Source organism: Tenebrio molitor, chromosome 9 (genome assembly GCF_963966145.1).
Source record: "Tenebrio molitor chromosome 9, icTenMoli1.1, whole genome shotgun sequence".
In the NCBI taxonomy this organism is placed as follows: Eukaryota; Metazoa; Arthropoda; class Insecta; order Coleoptera; family Tenebrionidae; genus Tenebrio; species Tenebrio molitor.
In genome coordinates, this window is record NC_091054.1 from 4,142,906 (window position 1) to 4,166,548 (window position 23,643).

At 35.9% G+C, this 23,643-nt stretch overlaps 1 protein-coding gene across 17 annotated transcripts in view; it reads left to right on the forward strand.

Moving 5' to 3' along the window:
* Window positions 1–317: 317 nt before the first annotated feature.
* Window positions 318–23,643, forward strand: part of br (broad-complex core protein) — a 38,701-nt gene continuing 15,375 nt past the window's right edge. For 5 of the 17 annotated variants that reach the window (XR_011162148.1, XM_069059038.1, XM_069059025.1 and 2 more), the window contains exons 1-4: window positions 13,368–13,767; window positions 14,388–14,589; window positions 16,673–16,861; window positions 20,285–21,023. Coding sequence is in view for 15 of the 17 variants with exons in the window: in XM_069059038.1 (XP_068915139.1) it covers window positions 14,404–14,589; window positions 16,673–16,861; window positions 20,285–21,023 (1,114 nt within the window). In the remaining 2 variants the exon portion in view is untranslated. The other 12 variants (XR_011162149.1, XM_069059040.1, XM_069059036.1 and 9 more) reach the window with 9 other exon arrangements.

The window sequence follows — 23,643 nt, forward strand, 5'->3', positions numbered from 1 at the left end:
AGGTGGAGCGCATCGCCCCCCGTTTGCCGTCGAGCGAGACAAGGAGGTCGTCCGGCGAGGTGGGCCGTCGGCGTGGGGTAAAAATCGCCAAAATTTCGGATGTGCAAACTGCGAAGAAGGAGCCAAAGAAGTGAGTCCGAGTTGCAAATCTTGATTTTCGCATAACTGTACTGCAAGCTCTCCGTGCTATGAAAGGGGGGTATGACCATGCAAACTCCCTGCACAACACTCCGCCCCTCCCCTCTGCAATGTACAGGTAGCTATGAATTTGCCAACCAAATAAAAAGTGGTCCTGCAAGTTTAGGGGTTTTGGGACTTGAGACCATCATTGTGATGTTAGAGTATTGCTAGACTATCTGGCGGGTTAGACGCTAGTGAGTGCTGTCTTGATGGTGATGGACTTGGCGCTCCGACACCTGGTGCACCCCTGAAGATGACCGCCACGCTCTGACACCTACCGTTTCCGTTCTTTTTTTATTTTATCCCACGTAAGTTTTTATTTTATTTTTCACATTTTACCACTTTTCGTCGACGCACCCTCCACAATTTTTACGCACCGATCGAAACCCCCAAAAATCGCTCGCGCCAAAATCCCACCATTAAAATCGAATCTCGCCCCACGACTTTTACACATTTACAAAAATTATTCGGGGGTTGGCCCGGAAACCCCGTCCATATGTTGCGCGATTCCAAGGCCGGGCTAAAACCCACCAATCTGCAGGATAGATAAGGTCAGCTTGAGGCTATCCAAATCCTTATCAATGTTTTTATTTTATTATTGCGATTGCAGATAAAAATAGGTGGCGAAATTTCTAACATTTATTGCATTTCGGTGACCGATAAAGATCGTTAGTTTCGAGATTAATTTATTTTTTCTCGATAAAAAAAAAATGATTAGTTTTCTGTTATCGCTTTAAGTGGGTTTTTTTTCTCGAGGAGATAAAACCGCACAAATAGAAATAGAATTTTTTGGCAAAGATCTCCTTATCGTATCGCTCCATTCAACTTCTTCGATTCATTCGGGAAAATAATTTTCGCAACGAAAAATAATCACCCCCTCGGTATACACAGTGATCGCGTTTTTCCAAATCCCTCGCGGCCCACTCGATTTTCGAGCGATTTCTCGAAACTATCACGTGACCGCTGAGTGGTGTTTACATGATTTCTAAAACATTTTTACGATGTAAACACAATTTTAAACAAAAATAGCGCAAATAATTAGCACAGATGATACAATCTGTTGATTGTTGGAAGAACTAATTTTCTCGACTGGAGTGTGACAGTTTTGCGTGTCTGCAGGGTGAGCTCACCCTTGACTTCTTCCGTCCCGTGGTAGATTCACACGCCTGATTAATCACGACACCATCGTCTCGATCATTTTCCACGGAATTTTTATTCGACAAGTATAAAATTCATCTGGAGGCAGTTGCTGGGTCGAATTACATCCAGGCAAGACGTGGTTGCGATAAGCTGGAACCCATAATGCTCCCATTACACAGAACCGCGATAAAAATTCCTCTCGAATGCCAAAATTTTCAAATAAAACGAGTCACCACAAAATTGAAGCCGTCAAAAATGGAAAAACGTCTTCTGGAGGCGCCGTGCGTGTGGGCCCGCCTTAATGGCTCCCATAATCGACGATAATTGTAACCATTTTTCAGTTAACGAGTCTTCATCGATCCCTAATTAATTACCAAACTTTGGGAATATTGGGGAATTATTGATTGTTGCAACGAGCCTGAAATTTCTGTCTTTCAGAGTGATTGGTTCAAAATCAGAAATTGTGGACTCTATCGGTGTTTTTTTACCATTTTTGTCACAAAAGAAAAATAGTCCCAAACTGTCTTTAACTATATCGTTTTGAAAAATCGAAAAATGCAAAGTCAGTCAAATCGTTTTGGTGTTTTTGGTGGGGCTGATGAAGACCCGAGTCTGATTCGAAAATAATTGCCAGAAGAGCTGGAAGCAACGCGGCCCCAATTATTCTGCAGCAAATGAAAATATTTTTAATAATTAGCGAGTATTCCGTTGGTTTTTACGACTCCCGTTTCCTGCTAGCAGGACACCTGTATACAAATTTGGCTTAATTAATTTTTCATAATGGCTGCGGCGCCATTTTCGAGTTTTCGGATAGTCGCGACTCGTTGAAAATGTTAGTTCTGGGCGAAAAATGTCAATTTGAAATTGGTAATTGGGCAATTAGGAGCGTGAAATCTTGACGAAACATCCTGTTCATAATAAATCGGCCTAAAAATAAATAATTAAGTAGAAAATTTCTCTTCGCGAGCTCTCATTCTTCCACACAAACGCTCCGCCATCTCGCGTAGTATTCAATATTGAAATTTGCCAAACAATTTTGAAGGGGGCGTCGCGCTCTTCTCTTTGGAAAAAACAAACAACATCAAGAATTTAAAGGTTCATTTGGTTGGATGCAGCGTTGTCGTTTGATACACAGTGGAAAAGATGAGTCGATTAATCGTCCTGCTGCAACATTAATGAGCACGGAATGGAGACATCGAAAAATTTCCTAAACGTCACGATGCAGTTTTCAGTGTCCCTTCCTGCGAAACCGACCGGCCCTGAAATTTATAACCTCGAGACTCCACCGGACTGGATTATCGGTGTGTCCATTGTTACGCAATGGTGGCCGAGGATTTTTTCGGGAAGGAGGTGGCGGTTTCTATGCCGAGCAGCGTATCGCTAGACGTGTTATTAAACTCGAAAATTGGAAATTGATTTTCTAATCTAATAGTACAAAAGAACATAAATCTTTTCGTGGTAATTGTAACACACTTGCATAATTATTTCATTAAATGTGGGCTCAGCTATAAGGCATGGATCAAGCGGGCGACGAGACGATCAAAATCAATCAATTTTACAGGTTGATGCACAATTTACACAAAATAATCCATCGACAGAGAGAATGATACTGCAGATGCAAGAAGGAGCACCTGCCAGGACTCGCCAGAGGTGGATCTGTTTGTTTTAAATATTGTGCCCTCGGTGCGGTGCGATTTCACGGGTCGGCTTCAGGGGGAGGGACCGCATAATTATTATTTAATCGGCGACGACACTTTTAATTAGACAATTTCACGAGTGTTAAATCACAATGTTACTATATTTTCATGGCTTATATCAAATAGAATAGACTTATCTATAAGACAATAATCTTCACGTTATACCTTTGCGGTACGTTTAAAAAATAATGATAACGGATAGTAGGCAGGATCGATTAAGTTATCGCATATCGCATAGGTGCGGTGAAGACCTTTTCCCAATAGAAATTTTAGAGAAGTTACAGGTTATCGGACACTTTTTATCGCATTTTTAAAAATAAAATAATTAAAGCTAGGGATCATTTGCATCTTCTCCCAATTTGACCTCTTAATTGCAGCAAAAAAAAAACACATTTTGTTTATATTTAACGCTCGTAATTTGTCCGTCCAACTGCTTCTGTTTTAGTTATTGTATACGATCAAGATGCACACTAATGTTTTCTTTGTTAGTGTTTGTTGTGTACGAACTGCATCATACGAAAAAAACAAGCAATCTAATCTAGACAGGATTACTTGGGTGTCATGTTTATTTTTAATTAGAATGAGTATCGGCTAGCGTTGCTATCACTGGAGAAGTTAAGATTTCTCCAAATGGGTTTTTAGTTGATGCACTAAGAAAAAAATCAGTTCGATCGTTTTTTATCAAGTGAACGATTATTATAAATCTACAAAAACTAACGTCGTGCAATTCTTTTTTCAGAATAATCTCTCAAAACTTTTTCAAAGTTCAGAATTAAATACGAATTTTTGGGAACTAGGCGATTGTGAATTAAAATTTCAAAAAACATAAGACTTGGACCGATTTAAATCTGATATCTCTTTTACAACAGAGGAAATTAAAAAAAAATGCATTACATTTAAGATTTATTTAATATGAATTGCATAACGGAGAACTTTAGGAATGTAATTCATTACTTAAGACCGTAAACAACGGATTAATTTAGAATTAATACTAAAAAGCTCTCACTGATAAAGCTTAATCCATATTTTTTGTTACAACTTTCACACTGATACAAATTCAGTTTCAATAAAATATTAATAAATATCAGTTTGTATTATTGAGTCTTGGACAATTAAAAATAAATAAACAAATAAGTACGAATTTCTACTGTTATTTTTTGTGGATTCGAACAGGGAAAATTTAAAAAATTATGCATTTTAATGTAACCTTCAGTAAAATAATCACACTTAGATAAGATACGAGAATATTGTAGTTTCAAAAATTTTACAATGCAAAAATAGTTATTTATGGCACTAGTGTGTTACAAGGCATATAAGTCACGCGAAAAATCAGGTAAACCACGGGTTGAAAACGAGTGGTTTAGTTTTTTCAAGTGACTTCTAGAGGGTAACACACGTGTGCCATATTTAACTTTATCCAACACCTCCAGAATATCGTTGAAAAATGACGACAATTGTGACATTTTTATTTGACAAATTAATTTGATCGACGATGCGATTGTAGCAAAAAATTGTGTTTAAACAAAAGCAAAAATCCGTCACAAAATTATTTCATTTCAATGGAAGAAAATGTGATGTTCCTGCTGAGATTCAAGAAGCAGCTAAAGTAGCATGTTCGAATTTAATACTGATTAATTCCCATATCAAACGTGTGTTCAGCCAATCAGAGCGCTTGCTTTCATCCAATCAAAAATGTTTATCGCGATAAAAACGTCCTACTACTCCTGTCAAAAGTGATTAAAATTGCATTCTACTTCCGTCAGATTCTCAATTTGTTTTTAGTAATTGTGTTTTTAATAACTATTATAAATAAATAATTACGTAACGTTAAAGTTTGTAATCGGAATTAATCTTGCCAAAAATAACACGACCTAATTTTTAATATCTCATAAATTTCCTAATTTTCACTTAAGACATTTTTGCTTTTGACAATTTTACGAGTTGAATTTGGGTATTTTTATTCTGGTTAGACCCGAGAGCTTTAGCTCGAGGGTTTAACCTTTGAAAGGTTGAAAGTTTCGTAAAACTGAAAAATGTATCTGATAAAAAAATTAGGTCTTATTATTTTTACCTTCGAAGAAATCTAGAGATGCTTACAAAAAGGAATTAAGTCTGTTTAATCACTGAATACAAGACAAAGGAATTACTAATGGTATAAACGAAGCAGTAATTATGTATCTTGTTGTTTTTAAGTGGTTTTTACATCGCTAGTGACTTATATGGTTTTTAGATCACTAGTGACTTATATGCTACTTTATTTGTTTAAAATCACCATTCGTTTTGTCCTAGTATATAAAATTCATTTAAGCTTTTATTATTTTTATCTAACGTTTAAAAGTAAATAGATACAAATCTGAAGACCCCCATATGTAATAATAATAGACAGATAACATTTCAAATCATATTAAAAGAGAATATAGTGCTAAAGGTGAAAAAATGGATTAAATTGCATTTACATATAAACGTTTTTCAATTTAAACATTTTGTAATGGTGTAGGATTTCTATTCAAATTAATCGAGTTATAATATTTTCGAAATAATCAAAACCGGTATAAATCTCAAAGCTTTCCAAAAATCATCATAGAATGCTTTGCAAAACGATAATAATCAAGTTTCCACTAAAAATAATTAAACGCTTAATTATTCACATAAAAATTATCCAATTGAAAAGCTTAATGAAAAAACCTGTTTGCAGTAGAAAAATGCAGATGATTCATTCAAAATTTGAGAATTTTATTTTTAAAGAATGCTGAACAAATATAACTTCCATTTATATTTTCTCCAATCTTAAAGGAACCACTTTTAATTTTACTTTTGTGTATTTTAAATTACAATTTTGCATTTCAAACAAATATTATAACTGTCAACAATAAAGCTAATTTTAGACCATTCGGAAATTGTTTCATTTTCTTCTTAGAAGATTCTTCATTGTTGTGTTGCATTCACAACATTTTCAGGACTTCCTATACATATTCGCATTATTAATTTTTGTAAACCACTCAATAATAGCATATTTCGCAACAAGTTTGGAAAAGTTTCAATAAAAGCACTTTTCTAACGCCTAGCGAATATCTACTATTTTTTGGTAATTTATATGAAAATCTAAATCATTTAATTTGTATATGTAGTACAGTGATATTAAATGTCAGAATATATGAAAATTACAAATATATAAAAGCGTGGTGCAGTAACATAAATACATATACAAAACAAAAATATTTTCCAAATGTGTTCGTTCTGTCAGAAAATTTGAATACATATTCGATTTGCTCTTAGAAAATAAATTAGAAAATATCGGGCGTTCAAATGAAATCCTGGGCTGGGAAGGCGTTGGAAACCATCAATTGTTTTGCTTTTTTAAAGTGTAAAAATCGTTCTGTTTTTTTCTTTCTTTGCAATGTTTTACATTAAAAACGGAATAACTAACGATTCCCATTCTCGAAACAAATATTTAAGAGCACCCTTTGCTGAAAACAAACATGTTCAATCATGTGGAGATTAAACATAAACAAATGTCAAATGTCATTCGTTTCAAACATCGGGAAATTCAAACTTTACACTGTTCCAAATGTACTTTGTGTTGTGTATTCGATATTTATTTGTTAAAAATATTTTTTACGCAAAATTCGTCGCTGTGCGGTAATGACTACTATGCTGTAAAGTACCACTTTACTAAACGATACAGTTCACCACTGCATAAATGGAAAAAAATCCATTTCACTTCTCACGAGCACAAAGACGATAACGAAAACCGTTTGATTCCACGAACTAATTAAAATTGCAAATTTCGTAATCACAGACGAGTAGTGTTATCTTAAACCATAAATGATTCACTTCAACGTCTGTTTCTTTATTGTAGTGGCGTGTTTTACATATTCTATAATCGTCACCGTCTTAATAATAGAAATTGTTATTTCTTCTAACGGCGACAAATTAATCCAAAGATATAAATCTTCGCCTCGATTAACAAGAAAAACAAACACAAACTTCTTCGACAACAAATACGAATATATTTTTAATATCCCATGGAAATATTATTTGTTTTGAAAATCATGTTTTTTTTTCTGTAATTGTGGACAGAACATCGAGTTCTTCTGACCCACATCATACAAAACATTCTTTTGGCATAGAATACAAAACAGTCTCGTTAAATTTGTATTATCGAAATCACGACTGAATAGTGCGATTAACAGATTAAATTCACATTAATTGATTTTATGTTGACTCGTAGCGAATTTTATCGCACTTTTTTGAAAAATAAACTATGAGATTTCACAAAGTACGTAATTATCCTATCTGATTGTGACCCTTAAAGCATCAAATGATTGTTTTATTTTGCATAATAATTATCTTACTGCAACCTTCAATTATTTGGGATTTTCAAATTCAACAAGCAAGAAGAGTTATTTAAGTAACAAGTGAGTAAAGTACTTTCTTTTACGAGAAGGAAAATTTGTTGCACGAGCCAAGCGAGTGCGCAAATCCGCCGAGTAAAAAAAATATTTTTGGTAATTTTTCGTTTTTTCTATTTTTCTGGATGCACTTGATACCGTTCGATCTGATCTCAAGTGTGGTTGCAAAAGGTATAAATCTAGTAGATGACTGGCACAACACTCCTCAAAGTTTATTGTTTGCATGACTCATCATCTTGAAGATGAGTGTCCAGTTAGCGAAACATCTCGATTCCGAAATTGACAGATAACGTGCCACGCTTTTGCAAATTCCAAAAGAATTGTTATCTCCAATATTCATCGACAATAAATTCATCTATCATTTCTACTAACGTCACTATCTCTGCGTGACCCAATCAAAAAATGTAAGCACAACGATCTGATTAACCTGAAATTATAAAAAAAAAGATAACGAGTGCGCGATTTTGTGGCGATTACCATATTTCGGCACGCGCCTAGGCAGTGACTGAAGATTTTGAAGAAATTCTTGTAGCGTTGTTACCATTCAAGAAATTCGTTTTATCGTACTTGTGCGAATAGATAAGTAGGTTGGGCATAGGCCAGATGTTTTCGTGGTTAGTTGTAAAAGTAGCGAGAAGAGAGTGAGCGTTGTTAATTTTTGTAAAATGGTCCCGTTCCGGTGCCTAGCGTGTTGTTTTCCGTGTTGTTGTAATTTTTCCGGTGGCGCTCCGGGATTCCTGACGCGGACAACTCCCGGAAACCGCGACGTTTCCAGTTCAAGACGTCACGTTTTTAAACCTCATCTATCGATTTGTCTATAACATTCTTGGGGAGGTCCTCTCCGGTGGAGAGCAGCGGAGGTGTAATATGCAAAGGGGGAATTTGTCCTAATCGCGTCCTTATCTCCTAGACTAAACGTTGCATCGTCGACACAAAATTTTTATCAGCGATAAAAAAATGAATTAATCCAAATATTTATTGTTGGGAGAGCGATAAGGAAAGTGGGAACGGTCTAGTTCTAGGATTCCTCCCCGTGCAGGGGCGTATTTGTGCGTCGGAGGAGACGTATTAAAATAAGTCGCGTGGTGTTTTTTCCCTAACTACAGGGGTAGGTTCAGGTAGAAGTAAACAGACGGAGGGGTTAGGGGAGTGCGGATACAAACAGGGATGCTGGAAATAAAGATGAAAACATTGCAGGTTTTATTGCGGTATTGATTATAAAATCAATAAAATATGGCCCGGCGAAACGAAACGGGAAAAATAGCTGATTCACACAACTGTATATTTATTCTATGAGAATTAAAATGTTCATGCGCAACGCAATAACCTCTACCCGCGAAGAATGTAATGATTTTTTGGGGTAAATTGGAAGGGAGGCCGAGGGAGCCCTCATTAGCATAGGCGGCGACAATTAAAAATTGCCAACTCCGATCATAGATCACGGAATCGATATAATTCCACACACGGCGGATTTTTCCGGGCGGGGGCGGCGTACCCCAATTTCGGCGGACGGCAATAAAAATTGGCAGAGTCGATTTTTCGACTAGTTACGGTCGATTTGGATCTTTCTTAGGCGATTATTGACGGTCACGAGTCGGTGCAAGCGAACAGTGCCCAAAATAATCATCCTAATTTCCATAAAATTGTTCGTGCCGTTGATTGTTTCGTCGAGCAACAGTTGAGACTTTGACATTTTGACGACGGTTGTTGATGGTTCAACCGTCGGGGATGATGGATGGGAGGCGCACACGAGGAGGCGGTCGCACGAGGCGGTGGTGTTTATGAGGCGAGTTTGACACGTGATCACGTGACGGGAATCAGGAGTGACGGATCGACAGTTTGACATTTCCATTTCTTACGTAAAACCGGTCTTGGGACGGACATTTTGCATTGCCGGTGCAGCATCCCGCAAAACGATACGTTTCTTCATTTCTTCATGACGTGACCGAACAAAAATCATAAGTGGCTCGAGGTTAAAACTTTTTCGGAATTGGACTTTTTCGATGTGAAGAACGTCAAAGGTGGAACGATTTTTTAAAAAAAGTACTTGTCACGTTCGTTTTTCAAAAATTTCGTTAAGTTTCAAAATACTCATTCTATCAAAAGTAGAAATTATCTCTAAGGACAATTTACTTGGTCCATAGCCAAAAGGTAATGTCATGACCATTTAAAGAAAAAAAAATCTTTTTACACCCAATTTTTGAATTAGTAGACACTAATATTTGTATAATTTGTTTCCTACAAGATACATATATTTTTTTTTTTTATAAATTTGCCACTCAATTAGCAAAGTAACATCACAGTTTATTAAAAAAACATGCAATGTACAGCTTAAAAATGTTTGATAATTTTGTTTTAAAAGTAGAGGTCAAAATCAAAAATTGCAATTTTTGTAGAAACGTCTTTTTTAACTCGTTTTAAAATTTTTTAAAATATTTTGGGGAGTCGGAAATGTTTATATTTCTTGGTCACAATTTCATTTTGGAAACGGTCTAGAAGAGCACCAAATTTCAATAGCCTTGAAAATTTTTGAAAAATATTTTTTCTCCCTACCGGTTAGAAATGTAGGCTGTGGATACCTCATTTGAGGTGAGAAAATTCAACTTTCTCGCTAAGGTAAGAAAGTTAATCATGAAATGTTTATGGTAAAACTGTACCAAAATACAAATGTCAAAAGTGTCAAAAGTGAAATAAGTTATTGATAAATGAAAGCCAATTCAATGAAGTAAGTTGGTAGGTCAATCATATAATCTGGAAAATAAACAGATAAGCTAGGTAGGTAGATTACTTTACCCTGTTTATATCAAATTTTCGAACAAACCTCAAATCTTCAAATGCGATGACAAGTTAATTAAACAAATAACACAGCCTACTATTCAATTTTCAAAATTTTCGTTTTAATCACGAATATAACCATCTTTATTGACTTTTTTCAACAAAGTTGTGCCGGTAGGGAAAAAAATTGTATTCAAACCTTGTTAAGAAAGTGTCCTTGCAGACCTTAGGCACTTACAAACCTCGTCTACGACTCGGTTTATAATCTTTGCCTGCGGTCTGCAAGAAACCACTTTCTTACCTTGGTTTGAAATATACTATTGTCAATAGTAAGAGAAATACGTAAAACATTATTTTTATATTTTGACGTAAGAAAAATGTTGGTTTACAAATAGTACTTCGGTGTCACGGCTTAAATCACAAACGAATTTTTTTTGTATTACTTAATTAAAAAATATATGTACTCAGCAATTTTGGAATATTTCGAAAAATTAGAAGAGTTCAGCTAGGTAAGTATTTTAAGTACTCTTTTTTTTATGGTATAAATTAAAAAAAATATATACGCAAATACTTAATTTTTCAATGTACATATTTCATTTGTTTTACTCAGTAATGTTTTAATATTTCTAAGAGATTTTGCAAAAAAAAGCCAATTCAATATCCAAGAAATATAATTTTTTGTTCTTTTGAAAAATGTTAAAATGCGTTTTTAAACAGAAAAAGGACAATGTAAAAAATATTTTTGTTGAACTACTCCTATTTTGGTTAGTACTGCTATTACCCCTTTGTAAAAAAACAATGAATTCAAGATTTTGTCGAAGGTAAAATAACAAGACCTAATTTTTTTTTATCGGATAAATTTTTCAATTTTACGAAAACTTTTTGCTTGGACAATTTTACGAGTTGAATCTGGGCATTTTTATTTTAGTTAGGCCCGAGAGCTTTAGCTCGAGGGTTTGTTTAACCTTTGAATAAAATGTCCAAATATCAACGAGTAAAATTGTCTGAAGCAAAAATGTTTAAGTGAAAATTGGGAAATTTATCAGATATAAAAAATTAGATCGTGTTAATTTTGGCAAGATTAATTCCAGAATACAAGCTTTAACGTTAGGTAATTATTTATTTATAATACAGTTATTAAAAACACAATTATTAAAAACAATTTGAGAATCTGACAGGAGTAGCATGCAATTTTAATCACTTTTGACAGATGACAGAGTAGTAGGACGTTTTTATCGCGATTAACATTTTTGATTGGATGAAAGCAACCGCTGTGATTGGCTGAACACGCATGTGGGAATTAATCTAATTTAAAATTTTAAATACGCCAAAAAATGAATTTTTTTTTTTTTTTGGATTTCGTCACGGCAGTTATTTTTTCAAAAAATGTCAAAAAAAATATAGAAACCAATTTTCTCATGGTTTAGGATATAAAACGTTTATTGAGTAGCTCTAAAAGTTTAAAAATATATTTTTAAACAAAAATAAGAAAAGATTTACATAATATCTAATGGTGAATAATTTTGGTGAATAAATTTAGAACCCAATCTTCATTTTAAGATTATTTCGGTCTGTCGATATTGTAGAAAGGACTAATTTTTTGTCTACTAAATAATTCTTAAGTGAATTATTACTCTGACAAATAAGAAAAACTTAGTAAACTTTTATTTTTATTCTTCAAAGATTTTCCAATTTAATTGAAAAACAAATTTTCATTGTGGGACTATTTATGTATAATAATTTAGTTTTTTATAAAAACGTCACGTTTTCGTATCTGCGAACATTTTAGAAATGCATTTTTGCACAAAAGACAAAAACATTTAGCACATGTTTCTTTAGTTTTTCTGATATAATTGTCACAATAAAATCAAAATTATTTGTTGATTAGAGTATTTATTAGATACAATCCGTGTAATTCATGGTCCATAAATTATCATCAAACGTATAAATGTCAAAATTAAACTTCAATTAAGATTTCATTTAAAAAACATTAACTATTTTACTGGTTAAAATTTAAGAACTGTTGATTTTGAGATTTTTTATTAATTCTCGTTGAGGTAAAAATGAAAACGAAGAAAAATGTAAGTTAAAACAATTCCAAATTAAACGAGTAGCTTGTCATTATTTAAAATAAGTTTTTACAAAGTTTTGGCGCTTAAAAATAAAATCATTCAAGTTTTGTAGATAAAAATGTGTTAATTATATTTAAATATTTCAGAAACGCTGTGTATATGTCACAAATATAAATTTTTAACGGTTCGTTTGGAGTTTTTTTTTTTAAACTTCCGAATAGTAATTGTTTGTCGAATAAAAAAAAATTGTACGGGTGCCTTAACGATGCACAATACACCAAACTACATTTGCAATTTTATTATGCAGTTTTATTATAATCGAGCCCGAACGGGGCCACCAGTGGCGTATCGAGCGGTGGCGGAAACGGAAAACCGCGACTTCTCCGTGGACATTTTGGAAAATACTTGTGATGACGGTCGCATCCTTTAATTAGGCAACAAGCCGGTCCTAATCAGTCAAACGCAAATGCCGTCGTAATCTTATCTAGATATCTGCGACTCCATCCGCAAGCGGTTGTTATCTTCTAAACCGGTGTCGTGGTGTTGTTGTGGTGGATGCATTTTGGGGACGGTGCGTGTAAAAAATGTGCGTCCAGCAGAGGAGCAGAAGTCCTTGCCAGTGAGTCCGTCTTGTGACTTGTCTCGGTGGGCAAGAGCGAAAAAAAGCACCGCGATAAAAGCGATACGTTTTATTTGTTTAAAACAAAATTGAGCTAGGTCAATGGTAACTAGATTACGGCGTAAACTTTTTCGTAATTCGAGGCGATAATTTTTATCAGTGGACAAACGAACGCAGCCTTATCAGCGGAGTTCGCCTAGTTTTTCGCGTCGGATGCAGGGGGGCCGGCCGCGTCCGGGGGTTGTCGCGACGAGCCGCCCATGCCGATCGGCCGGGAATATGCAGTTTTGATCTTTTCTTTATCGTGGAGTCGCGGCCGGAGCGACGAACGGAAAAAATCGAAAAATCCCGTGCGGCGTAAGGTCCGATGGTGGTGACCGGAAAAATCCGGGTCCGCCAAAACGCCGAAACCGGGAAAATAGTCGTGTCGGAGGTGATGCAGGGCGCAGATTTGGTACGGTTCGATTTTTTTATTTTGACATTTTTAATTGCGGGCCTGTACTCGTTATTCTGCGCATTTTCATTCGTCGCGGGAGGGGTAGGCGGGCACGCACTATTTTTTAGTGCCGGCTTATTACAGCAGATGTCTCATAGCCATGTCCCAATAAAGAATAAGCGGCCGTCATTTTTTGCGCGCTTGAATTTTTAATATTCGCCCGAATGTCGTGACGTACTGACGTCGGCCCGTGTTGTGTGTGATAACGAGACAGTTCAGTTTTTGTATTTGGCGGTCTAGTGTGCCTTGGAAGACGCTTCTGACATCTGTGCACCGCGACGCACAGTCGCGAAAATGTCCATGTGAGGAGGAAAAAATGGATTCGCCGAAAAAAAACACGAAAATAAACATAAATGACCGCAACTGACTCATACAGGTAACCTGATTGAAAAAATCCACCGCGGGGGCGGAATCGACGCCCCGGAGCCCCCAACTCGGGGACGCTCTCCGGTCGCAGGAGGCTCCTCTCTCAAAAATTCATTTATTTTTTTCCTGCGATTTTTCACTTACTCCTCATTAAACAAAACACAGTCGTCCCTGACCGACGCCGGTCGTCGCGGCGCATCTCTCGTTTCCGGCGCTTTCCCTTTCCGCGTATTTTTTGCCGATGGCCATGTTTTTGCTCTCCCCACCCCCACTGTACACTATCCAATCAAATTTTTTTATGTAATTTACTTTTTAATGATTGAGCCGAGACGCGAACCGATCCTTTGAGATATCTGCAAATGCACCATCTGTGTTTTTACACGCGAATTTTTTTCGTTGACAGTTCGCTCTGTTTATGCTTCGTATTATTTATAGAACTTATCTTTGCTTTCATAAAACCCCATAAACGGTTAATCTTCAACTTATCTCCTATAATGCCGGCTATTATGGTGCATGTAAGTCGACGGTCGCTCTTCGGGTTGCGCCCCTGGTGCCGCAACCACCACCGGCGCGCACCTAACCTCACTTCCTTGAGCCCCCATCATTTCTAATCGCATTTTCCCGTTACAGGTGAATATTGATTACGATGGTAGATACACAACATTTCTGTCTGCGGTGGAACAATTACCAAAGCAGCATCACATCAGCTTTCGAGAATCTCCGGGATGACGAGGATTTCGTCGACGTTACGTTAGCATGCGATGGAAAAAGTTTAAAAGCACATCGTGTAGTTTTATCGGCTTGCAGTCCTTATTTTCGGGAATTACTTAAGGTGAGGATTTTTACATTCTAATTAGATCACCAACGCATCCTAGTTTTGCCAAATTGCTCCCAATCACAACATTAAACTTTGCCTTTGCTGATATAATTATTTACAAAGTTTGAATTTTGATTGGGAGCTCGCCCTTGAAATTTTTTTTGGCTATCAAAATTGTCTGACTATCATTGTGACTTCAAGATTACACTGTTCAAACTTTACCCAATTTATATATTTTTTTAAAAACAAACAAAAAAAAATCACAATTTATCAATTAATAGAAACATTTTATCATGTTGCTGTGAATTCTAAATTGTTTTTGTAGAAACGATTTCGCAACTTGACACACAAGCAGATGTGCACTTTTTCAGAATTGGAACAAACTTCAAAACACCAATTTATATTTTGATAAGATCGTTATCGAATTTGGTGAACATTAGATCGAGGCTCAGATATTGAAGGTGTGCAATCCTTAGTGATTAGTAGAGGAGGATGCAAGAGGATTAAAAAACACTCTGGAATACATTCACTCTATCAGTTTATTCGCTGACGACGTCAATCGTTACATCACATTTTGTTTTATTGCATTTGTCAGAATATTCGCAAGGCTAACAGGCGGGGTGACACCCACTTGCGACCCTGAAAAATTCTAACGAATCATCAGTTTGATACATATTTCCAAAAGAAACTTGTTGCTTTTTATTAAAAACAAAAAAATTGTTACAACACGATAAGAAGCAATTTTTTTAAGCTGTGATGTCGATCTTGTTCCTTAACCAACGCATTAACAATTTGAATCAGTTTAGCCAGTCAGGTCGAAAAACTGCGACAAAAAACCCTATATTAGTAAATCGAAAAGCGTTTTCCATTTTTTGTTAAATGTTAGGAGTATTTTATCTGTTCAAAAAATTAAGTACACACTTTGATTATTTATTGTGAGAATAATTGTGTAGGCCCTGTAATTATCTCGCAGATTTTTTTTCTAATTTTATTTGTTTCGTTGATTTTTTAGCACTTTAAAACTTGAAACTTTGGTCTTTGTATTTTTTTTTTTAATAAAACAAATACGTTGAAAGATTTGTTATTGAATTTTAAGGCCTCTGGTGACAGATAAAGATACTTTTTTGTAACGATTCCTTTCGAATCTGTTGGCGGAAGATTTCGCATTCAAAATTGGCAGCAACAGATCTGCACATTATTATTAGCGAAGAAAAAAATATTTGCACTATTTCAAACAAGTTCTTTTGGGTGCTGTCGCTGATTTATTTAGCTTTCGAGTGCCAGATGGATTCGTGGTAATTTTATTAGAGAAAAAATGTGAATTTTATTGAAACAGCTGGTGCTAATCGTCGACAAAGGCGATCGTTCATTATTTTGAATATTGCAGCCGAGAGAAGGTTACGATAAATACTCGCGAGCCGATTGAAGGACGTACAAAACAATTTTTATCTTAGGTCGAACAATAGTTGTAGCATTGTTTTATCGACGCCGCTGCTCGCCAAGGAAATCGATGAACAAATTTAAATTTTTGAATTAGACAGATTCAGACATTGTCACTTACCTACGTCAATGAATATTCTATTTTATACAGTCGGACGGTGGCATAAGTCAAGCCGATTCAAACTATTGTATTAGTTTCCTGTCTAGTGTGTTTTTTTTGGAAGGAATTGATTTTTTGTTTGATATTTAAATGTAATTCGTAATTGAACAGTTGCACAACAAAACAGTAATTTGGATTTTTTCGTGTTTGTTGAAGTTTATCGAGATAGTTTCGAGATTATGTATGTATTTACTTATCGACACTTCATTTTGGAGTACAATTTCGAGGAATCCGATGACCATCAGAACAGCAATCAGCCGAAAAATTTCCATTGAAGCTTTGCTTAAAAAATCTCCCAAAAAATTTCTCAGTTGTTCCAACCATTAATGTTAATATTTAAATTCTAGATTAGTTCTAATAAAAATAATCGCAATGCATTTAATCGGAATTCCGTTATCTGTGTTTGGACGATGTACACTCATTTTTTCACTTATCTGGTGGAAAAATTGTACGGTGGCGCAACATTTTCATGTGTTTCTTTTTTTCTTTGTGCAACAGTCAACTCCTTGCAAACACCCTGTGATAGTCCTGCAAGATGTTGCGTGGACGGACTTGCACGCCCTGGTCGAGTTCATCTACCACGGCGAAGTCAACGTGCACCAGCGCTCCCTCTCGTCGTTTCTCAAGACGGCGGAAGTGCTCCGGGTTAGCGGACTCACCCAGCAGCACGGCGACGATCGCGAACAGGTCAGTAAAAAAATGAAAGAGCGCCGCCACCGAAAACGGGAGCCGACAGGGAAATTGCAAACGTTCGCGGAATTAGATCGACGACGAGAACTAAGCAGGAAATGATTTTACATAAGTTCGCGTCGGAAGGCGGACGGAAGCCCCGACGCGAAATTGCATTTTTAATAGAGAAAACTTGTTGGTTGCTGGGTCCGGGGCTTCACCGGTCGTGTTTGCACAGCCGTCGATGTAATGGGAACGCGATAAGGAGCTAATCTGATTTTTTCGATCATTTTCGACTTTTGGGAAGGTCGGTCGAGTAGTTTTTCGATGTTTTTACCTTGCGCGTCCTGTCCTCGTTTCGACATTCATTTCCCGCTCTTTGGATAAGTTTTTATCATTTGTACAGCTCACCAAGAGATATTTTTTTTTGAAGTTCTTCAAACAAATCATTTTATCGTACAGAGATATTTCAAGAAACGACAAGGAAAATCCTATTTTTAATAAATATTAAGCAATCGCAGTATTGCTATATCACACTTCCAAGCAATCAACTTCCGTTCAGAAATCTGACAAGAACTATGAATTTCCCGTTGAATACATCTTCATGTTGTGAAAGTTTCCCCAACAGATAAAGAAAAACTTGAGTTTTCTTTAAAACAACACGTCCGCAGTAAACATCCAATGGAAAGTTTGCACGTGGCGCGGTTGTCATGGCAACAACAGAATTGTTGATCAAGAAATTAAAATGTGAAATATTTTTTCGTGGGTGCGATTGGCCAAAACATTTTTCAATGATCGTTACCATGAAGACTCGAAGATTGTACGTTTGAGATTTGAAATGAATGAATCCGAAAAAAATAATCGCCCACTTGAATGTGAATTACTTTTTATGTAAATTTTTCCTCTCTTTTCAATCATCCTTTTATTGTTGTTCGGAAATAAGGCATTCATCTGGGACTTATTTGTACTGTACTTATTTCCACCGCAACAAAAGCATTCTTGAGGTAGGAAAATATTTCGGAAATAATTCGTGCACTAGGGAGATTACAACTGACAATTTTTGCCTTTGATTTGTTAGCTCACTGTCCTGTGAAAAGAAAACCAACATATTTTATATTACAGTGTCATCGATTATTTGCACAAAAAACAGGATTTCGTAACAGAGAAATTATAAGAAGTAAATTGATAGATGTCCTACAAAGTTTTTTTTTTTAATGAGCAGATTACTGAATTGTTTCCATTTTTTTAAAATTATATAATGTACTTTTTATTTGCTTTGAGACACAGAAATCCGATTGATCATCTAAAACAAAACAAAAAAAAAACACTTAATACGTCAGGTAAAATGCATTAACGTTGTTTTGGAATAATGGGAGGCGATGGAAATTTTTCATTTAATTTGGCAGTAAAGCTGTTTGTTGAATGTTTTTCTAAGTTTGAGGTTATAAATAGTTTTACTAGTTTGCAATAGAAGAATACTCAAACATCACGGGAAATCTGCAACATGTTAAAAGGCACTTTAGTGACGGAAATCAAACAGTGTGTCCAACGTTAAAAAGATAAATCATTGCCTCGTATTATGCCAAAACGGTGTTTAGTGGGTAATTTTTTTAAATTAAATTTGCTGTACCTGGCGCAACTTTTTTTTTGTTGAAAATTTAAGGATCGAGAAAATGAAGCCTTGGAAATTCTGTGGAAAAACCATTTCAAGTGGAGTGGCTTTTTAATGAGTTTCAGATATTAAACAGAAGTTTGAAAAATTGTTTCCGACAAATTTGTGTAATTAATGTACCGAACCTTGTGAATAAAAAATTAAGGTTTATGTAGGTTAAGACAGTTGAGGACATGAACGAAAAAAAATTTGTAGGAAGGTTATAAATAATTTAATCGCAAAAGCTTGTTTTTTTTTTGTAATTTTTTAATTGAAGGAGTAAAACATGTTGATCTACTGTAATGAGCGAATGGGGGAAGTTGTGTTGCTTGTACTATGATTTTATTGATTGGTGTTAGATGTTTAATACATCTCCAATTTTTTTTAAATCAATTGTCAAAGTGTTGTCATGTTGGTATAAACCACTGTAGTTATTAGATTGGCAACGTAAAATGTCAACTATATGTCAGTCATTTTGATGTAAAGGCGCAATTACATTTAAATAAAAATACAAAGTTAAAAGAGTTTCCGAAAACAAGGATCTAACACAACGAGAAAAATTGGCTATGATTAGATTACGTGAAGAAATTCAGACAGAAAAACCGACCATGCTAAATTGCAGTAAAGATGCACACATCATATTCGAGGTATTTTCTTTTAATATATGGGTTCGTCACTGCGAGGAACTGATTAGATAGGACTGGAAAAAATTGATGGGAAATCTAGCAGTTGAGGACATTCCTCTTCCGCAGAATCATAATCGGAAGACGATTGGGGGTTAGATTCTGAAAATGAATAGGTAAACTGCTTATGTAACCCATTAAATAAATTCCCATTTTCCTGTATATGTTAAGTTGCACTTTTTAGTGTGATTATCGTCTTTATTTCTTGTCTTTTGGTATAAAATTTGGTTACACCTGAAACTTTTCTGACATTTGAAAATTACTGATATAACCTCAAACCTGATCTAGGGAGATTTTACGATAGAGGTGTCCCGAAACGAAAGGTTTTAGGGTGGTACAGCCTGGTCTTTGAGGGAATTTTGACATTGGCAATTGATTTAAAAAAAAATTGGACTATACAATATAAATTGTAAGTCCACGTAAGTGTTTGTAACGTTTTGAGGCAAAACATTTTGATGTCAGAATAATTTATCTTGAAGACCAATTCTGTTTTTTTTTTTTCAGAAAACACTTGTATTGAAATTATTGAAAAAAAAAACATGTAATCGTTTTCTTTCTGTGATGTGGGTCGAACCGAATTTGTTGACAAGAGTTGAATACGAGATAGACTAATTATAATTATCAGTAGTTCCAAAAGTACAAAAAATTGTCGTAGACGATGTAGTTGACAGACAATTGCATTTTCCCTATTTTGATAAGTTCAATTGTTTTTAATGAACTTTCGACTTTGAATCGTGGAGGTTCCAATCTAGAAATGTTTAATAAACGAGTCTCCATAAATAGCGCCAATAAAAAAGAAAATGAAACAATTTTATTGTTACTCGATACCTACGTCAGCAGATTTGGATAAATTTTTCGTGTGCTCCGGGTTTTGAAGTTTATTTTGGACGAAAGTACAAGTTTATTATTTATTTATTGTTTAGCACAACCCGGTGGAACAACTTTGAGCTTGCAATTTAGTGTTTAAATCCGCTTAAAACAGTAAATCTCTTTTAATATGAATATCTTTTGGTCGAGTGGGCGGTTAGTAAAGACGGGAGAAGATGTCGGCTCGCCGATTTCGGTCGTAAGAATTTTGTTGGGGTAACTAATGTGTGTTTTCCGCAGCTGGCCCAAGTACAAAGTCTGGTGCGGTCGCAGCAGTCGACGCCGACGACGAACCACCACCCCAGCTTCACCGAGAAGTTAGTAGAGGACGCGTTGTTCACGTCGCCGTCGTCACCGCCGCACGGCGCCACCGTCAACCAGCTGCTGCGCCGAGCGGCGATGCAACACCGGCGCGAGAGGCGAATATCCTCCGACCCGGACAGCGAGCACAAACGGCCCAGGTCCGACCACATAATAGGCAACAACAACAATAACGAACTGAACTTGTCGCACACGCAACCGCCCCAAACCCAGCCGGCGGACTTCTCGCCGAGCGCCATGAAGAACAACGCCCTCAACTTAAACTTGAACACGACGACGACGCACAAGAGCGACCAGCCCCTGACGGAGGGCAACAACGGCATCACCAGCTCGGAGAGGGAGAACTCGCCGTGTTCGCCGTCGCCGACGCTCAATTCGCGCCTCAACGAGGACAACGTCAAGAGCGAACCGATGGACCTTCTGTGTAGTACAAATCCGGACGAGAACAGTAACGATTCGGGCGAGGTCGCCAACGACAACGGGCCTAATAATCTACCTCAAGGGCCGCATTCTGGTAGTTCGGCAGGGGACCACGACGATCACGACAGTCCGATCGGACCGTATTTAACGCCGTCGGAGAGCAAGCTGTTCGCGACGGCGGCGGGGAGTTTCAACTTCAGCATGGCCGCCTTGGCGGCCGACCCGACGGGACTTGGAGGTTAGTCCTTGAAACGACAACGTCTTACATCTCTCTCATTATCCCTTCTCTCTCGCTTCTCTTATCTTCTTCAAAACCGTGGTGGTTGCAATTGTTTATGACCATTCGCATCACTCTTTTGTTTGCCCGGTAGGTGCAGAAACCACACTACTATATTGACAGTAGTGGTGATCGCAGCGCCACCTTAGATTGTCGGAAAAGCAAGAACTAACGGAAATGATAGTTCACCAGTTTGTTTCTTAAACTTGCAAAGTTGAGCAACTTCAGGTCTTTGAGTGTCGTTTCTGTCAGTATTTAATCTGGTAGACCTTACACCGCTCTAGCGGTTGAAGCATGAACTACTAGACCAAATATCACGGCTTCCTAGATTAATAAGAGTCGAAGCCTCTAATACAGGGCTGGTCGAGTTCATCAGTTGCGAGCATTTTTCTGTTCCTGAGAGGGCGCCACTATACATTTGTGTATTTGGCTGCTTAACCGCGTACAAATCTCATTTTAAAAAGAATCGTAATTTGTATGTTACGTACACTACGTCAAAAAGTAGATTATTGATTGAAAAAAAAAAACAATACGATTTTTCATTAATTTAATTTAAATAATTTTCGTTTTTTGGTAGAGGGCGCTACTATACTTTTGCTTTTGAAGGAACAGACAGTTCAAGGAACTCGACCAGCCGTATTAGAGGCTTCGACTCTTATTAATCTAGGAAGCCGTGCCAAATATGTTTTAGTGTATCGCGGTAGGCGTTGGAAATTCAAATTTACGTTGGCAGCAAGACCCTGCTAATAATACCCTAGTTTCGACACTGTTGGTATTGTTCGCTGTTAATTTGGTTTTGGGAATCGTTTTGTGTTTATTTTCGTGTTATAGTATTTGGAATTTCTTTGTTTCATTTACGAAAAGTGTAAAAAACTCTTTTTTATAAGACACGTTGCGCTCAGGATATTTTTATTTCCAGTGAGTAACTTCAAAATAAAGTGATTGGGGTTTTACATGTTTAGTAAGTTTTTTTGACATAACTTAAAGCTCACTGTAGATAACCCACGCCTACCGCGATTATTCCGATTATACGAGTACTATAGTGTTTTTTAATTTTCAGGTCGATTATTCAAATCAAAAAAACTCTTGAATTAATTAATTCTAAAGATTATCATTCTGTTTGTACAATGTCTGATTTTTTTCATCACAGGAGGTGTAACAAAACAAATTTAAGTATTGACTTTCGCTCTGGTTGACTATTTAGCTTAAAAACTGGATAATTGAAAGTTGAACTACTGATCTCACTTGTTTCTATTTTTGTAAAAATACGCATTTAAACCAAACTTAAAGTCCTTTGTTTATTCACGAACTTACGATAATGTTTGCATTTTCTTATCTTGTTGAAATAGTAGCAATCTTGAGTAGTGCTGGGTTTTCATAAGTTTTTTCCTTATATGCAAAGTGTTTATAAAAGAACGTACATATATCAAAAGTCCCGTCGAATTGTGCGGCTCTATAATTTTATTGTGGCGAACTAGATCGAGTCGTTAAAGCCGTCAAATCAGATGTCAAAAGTCAAATTATTAAATCGTAGTGTCAGTTGTGACTTCGAGGTTTTAGTTGTTTTGCTTGAGATTTTTTCAGTTTTTCTATATTTTAATTACATTTCATCTTACAACAGTATTAAAAACCTGTCATTAATGGACTTACATAACCTCTGTTTTTCTATTTATGCAATAGAACGTCAAAAATGAATTCCCCAGGACTCTAGATATACGTTCTTTTCTAGACACTTTGTTTTATGACAAATATCTTAATGAATAGAGAGCATTGAAATCAGTTTAAATAATTTCAAAACTTTCATGAGTTTTGTTCTTGATATTGTGCCAAGATTTTATTTAAATTTTATCATGTTCTGGGTCTAGTTATTGTTTTTAGAGAATTGTTAATTGTTAACCACTTTCACGTCAAAAGTGGTCAATTTTTTAAAGCCTTCGTGATCAACGATAATTTAATTAACAACTTGACGTAAACAAGGTCGTAAATTTTTTGTAAACTTAACATTGACCATTCTACACTATTAATCATTCACACTTGAGCTTGCAGATGGTTGGTCGAAAACAGGGTAGGGGCAGCAGTGACGTGTGCTCACGTGTCGCATGTTTTTTTTAATCACTCATGCAGTTACTTTATCTCGCCGTTTTATGTCGAGATGGCACTTTATGACAGAAGTTTGCAGTAATAAAAGTATATTTTCCGTGACGTATTTATCGGAGATTAAATTTTTGTAGCTCAACCCGTTTCATTGAATGAAGAGGGTAAAAAATTCACTTCAAAATTGTCTTCAAATTTTATGCAGTTAAAAATTCAAAATTAAATTCAATTACATACTAGTGTTCTCGTTGTTACTATTTAGGATTTCAGTAATACGTTCCCAGAGTAAAGTCAAGTAAAATCTATTTAAGTAAATATTTAAAAATCTTAAATCAATATTTAAATAGATTTATGTTATCCTGTGCAACAGACGACTACAAAATTGATTAATGCGATTTCTACATTATAAAAATATTTGTATTAGTATATTTTTTTATCTAATTTGAACAGATTAAGATTAAAATCATGACTCTTTGACTCACGTTGC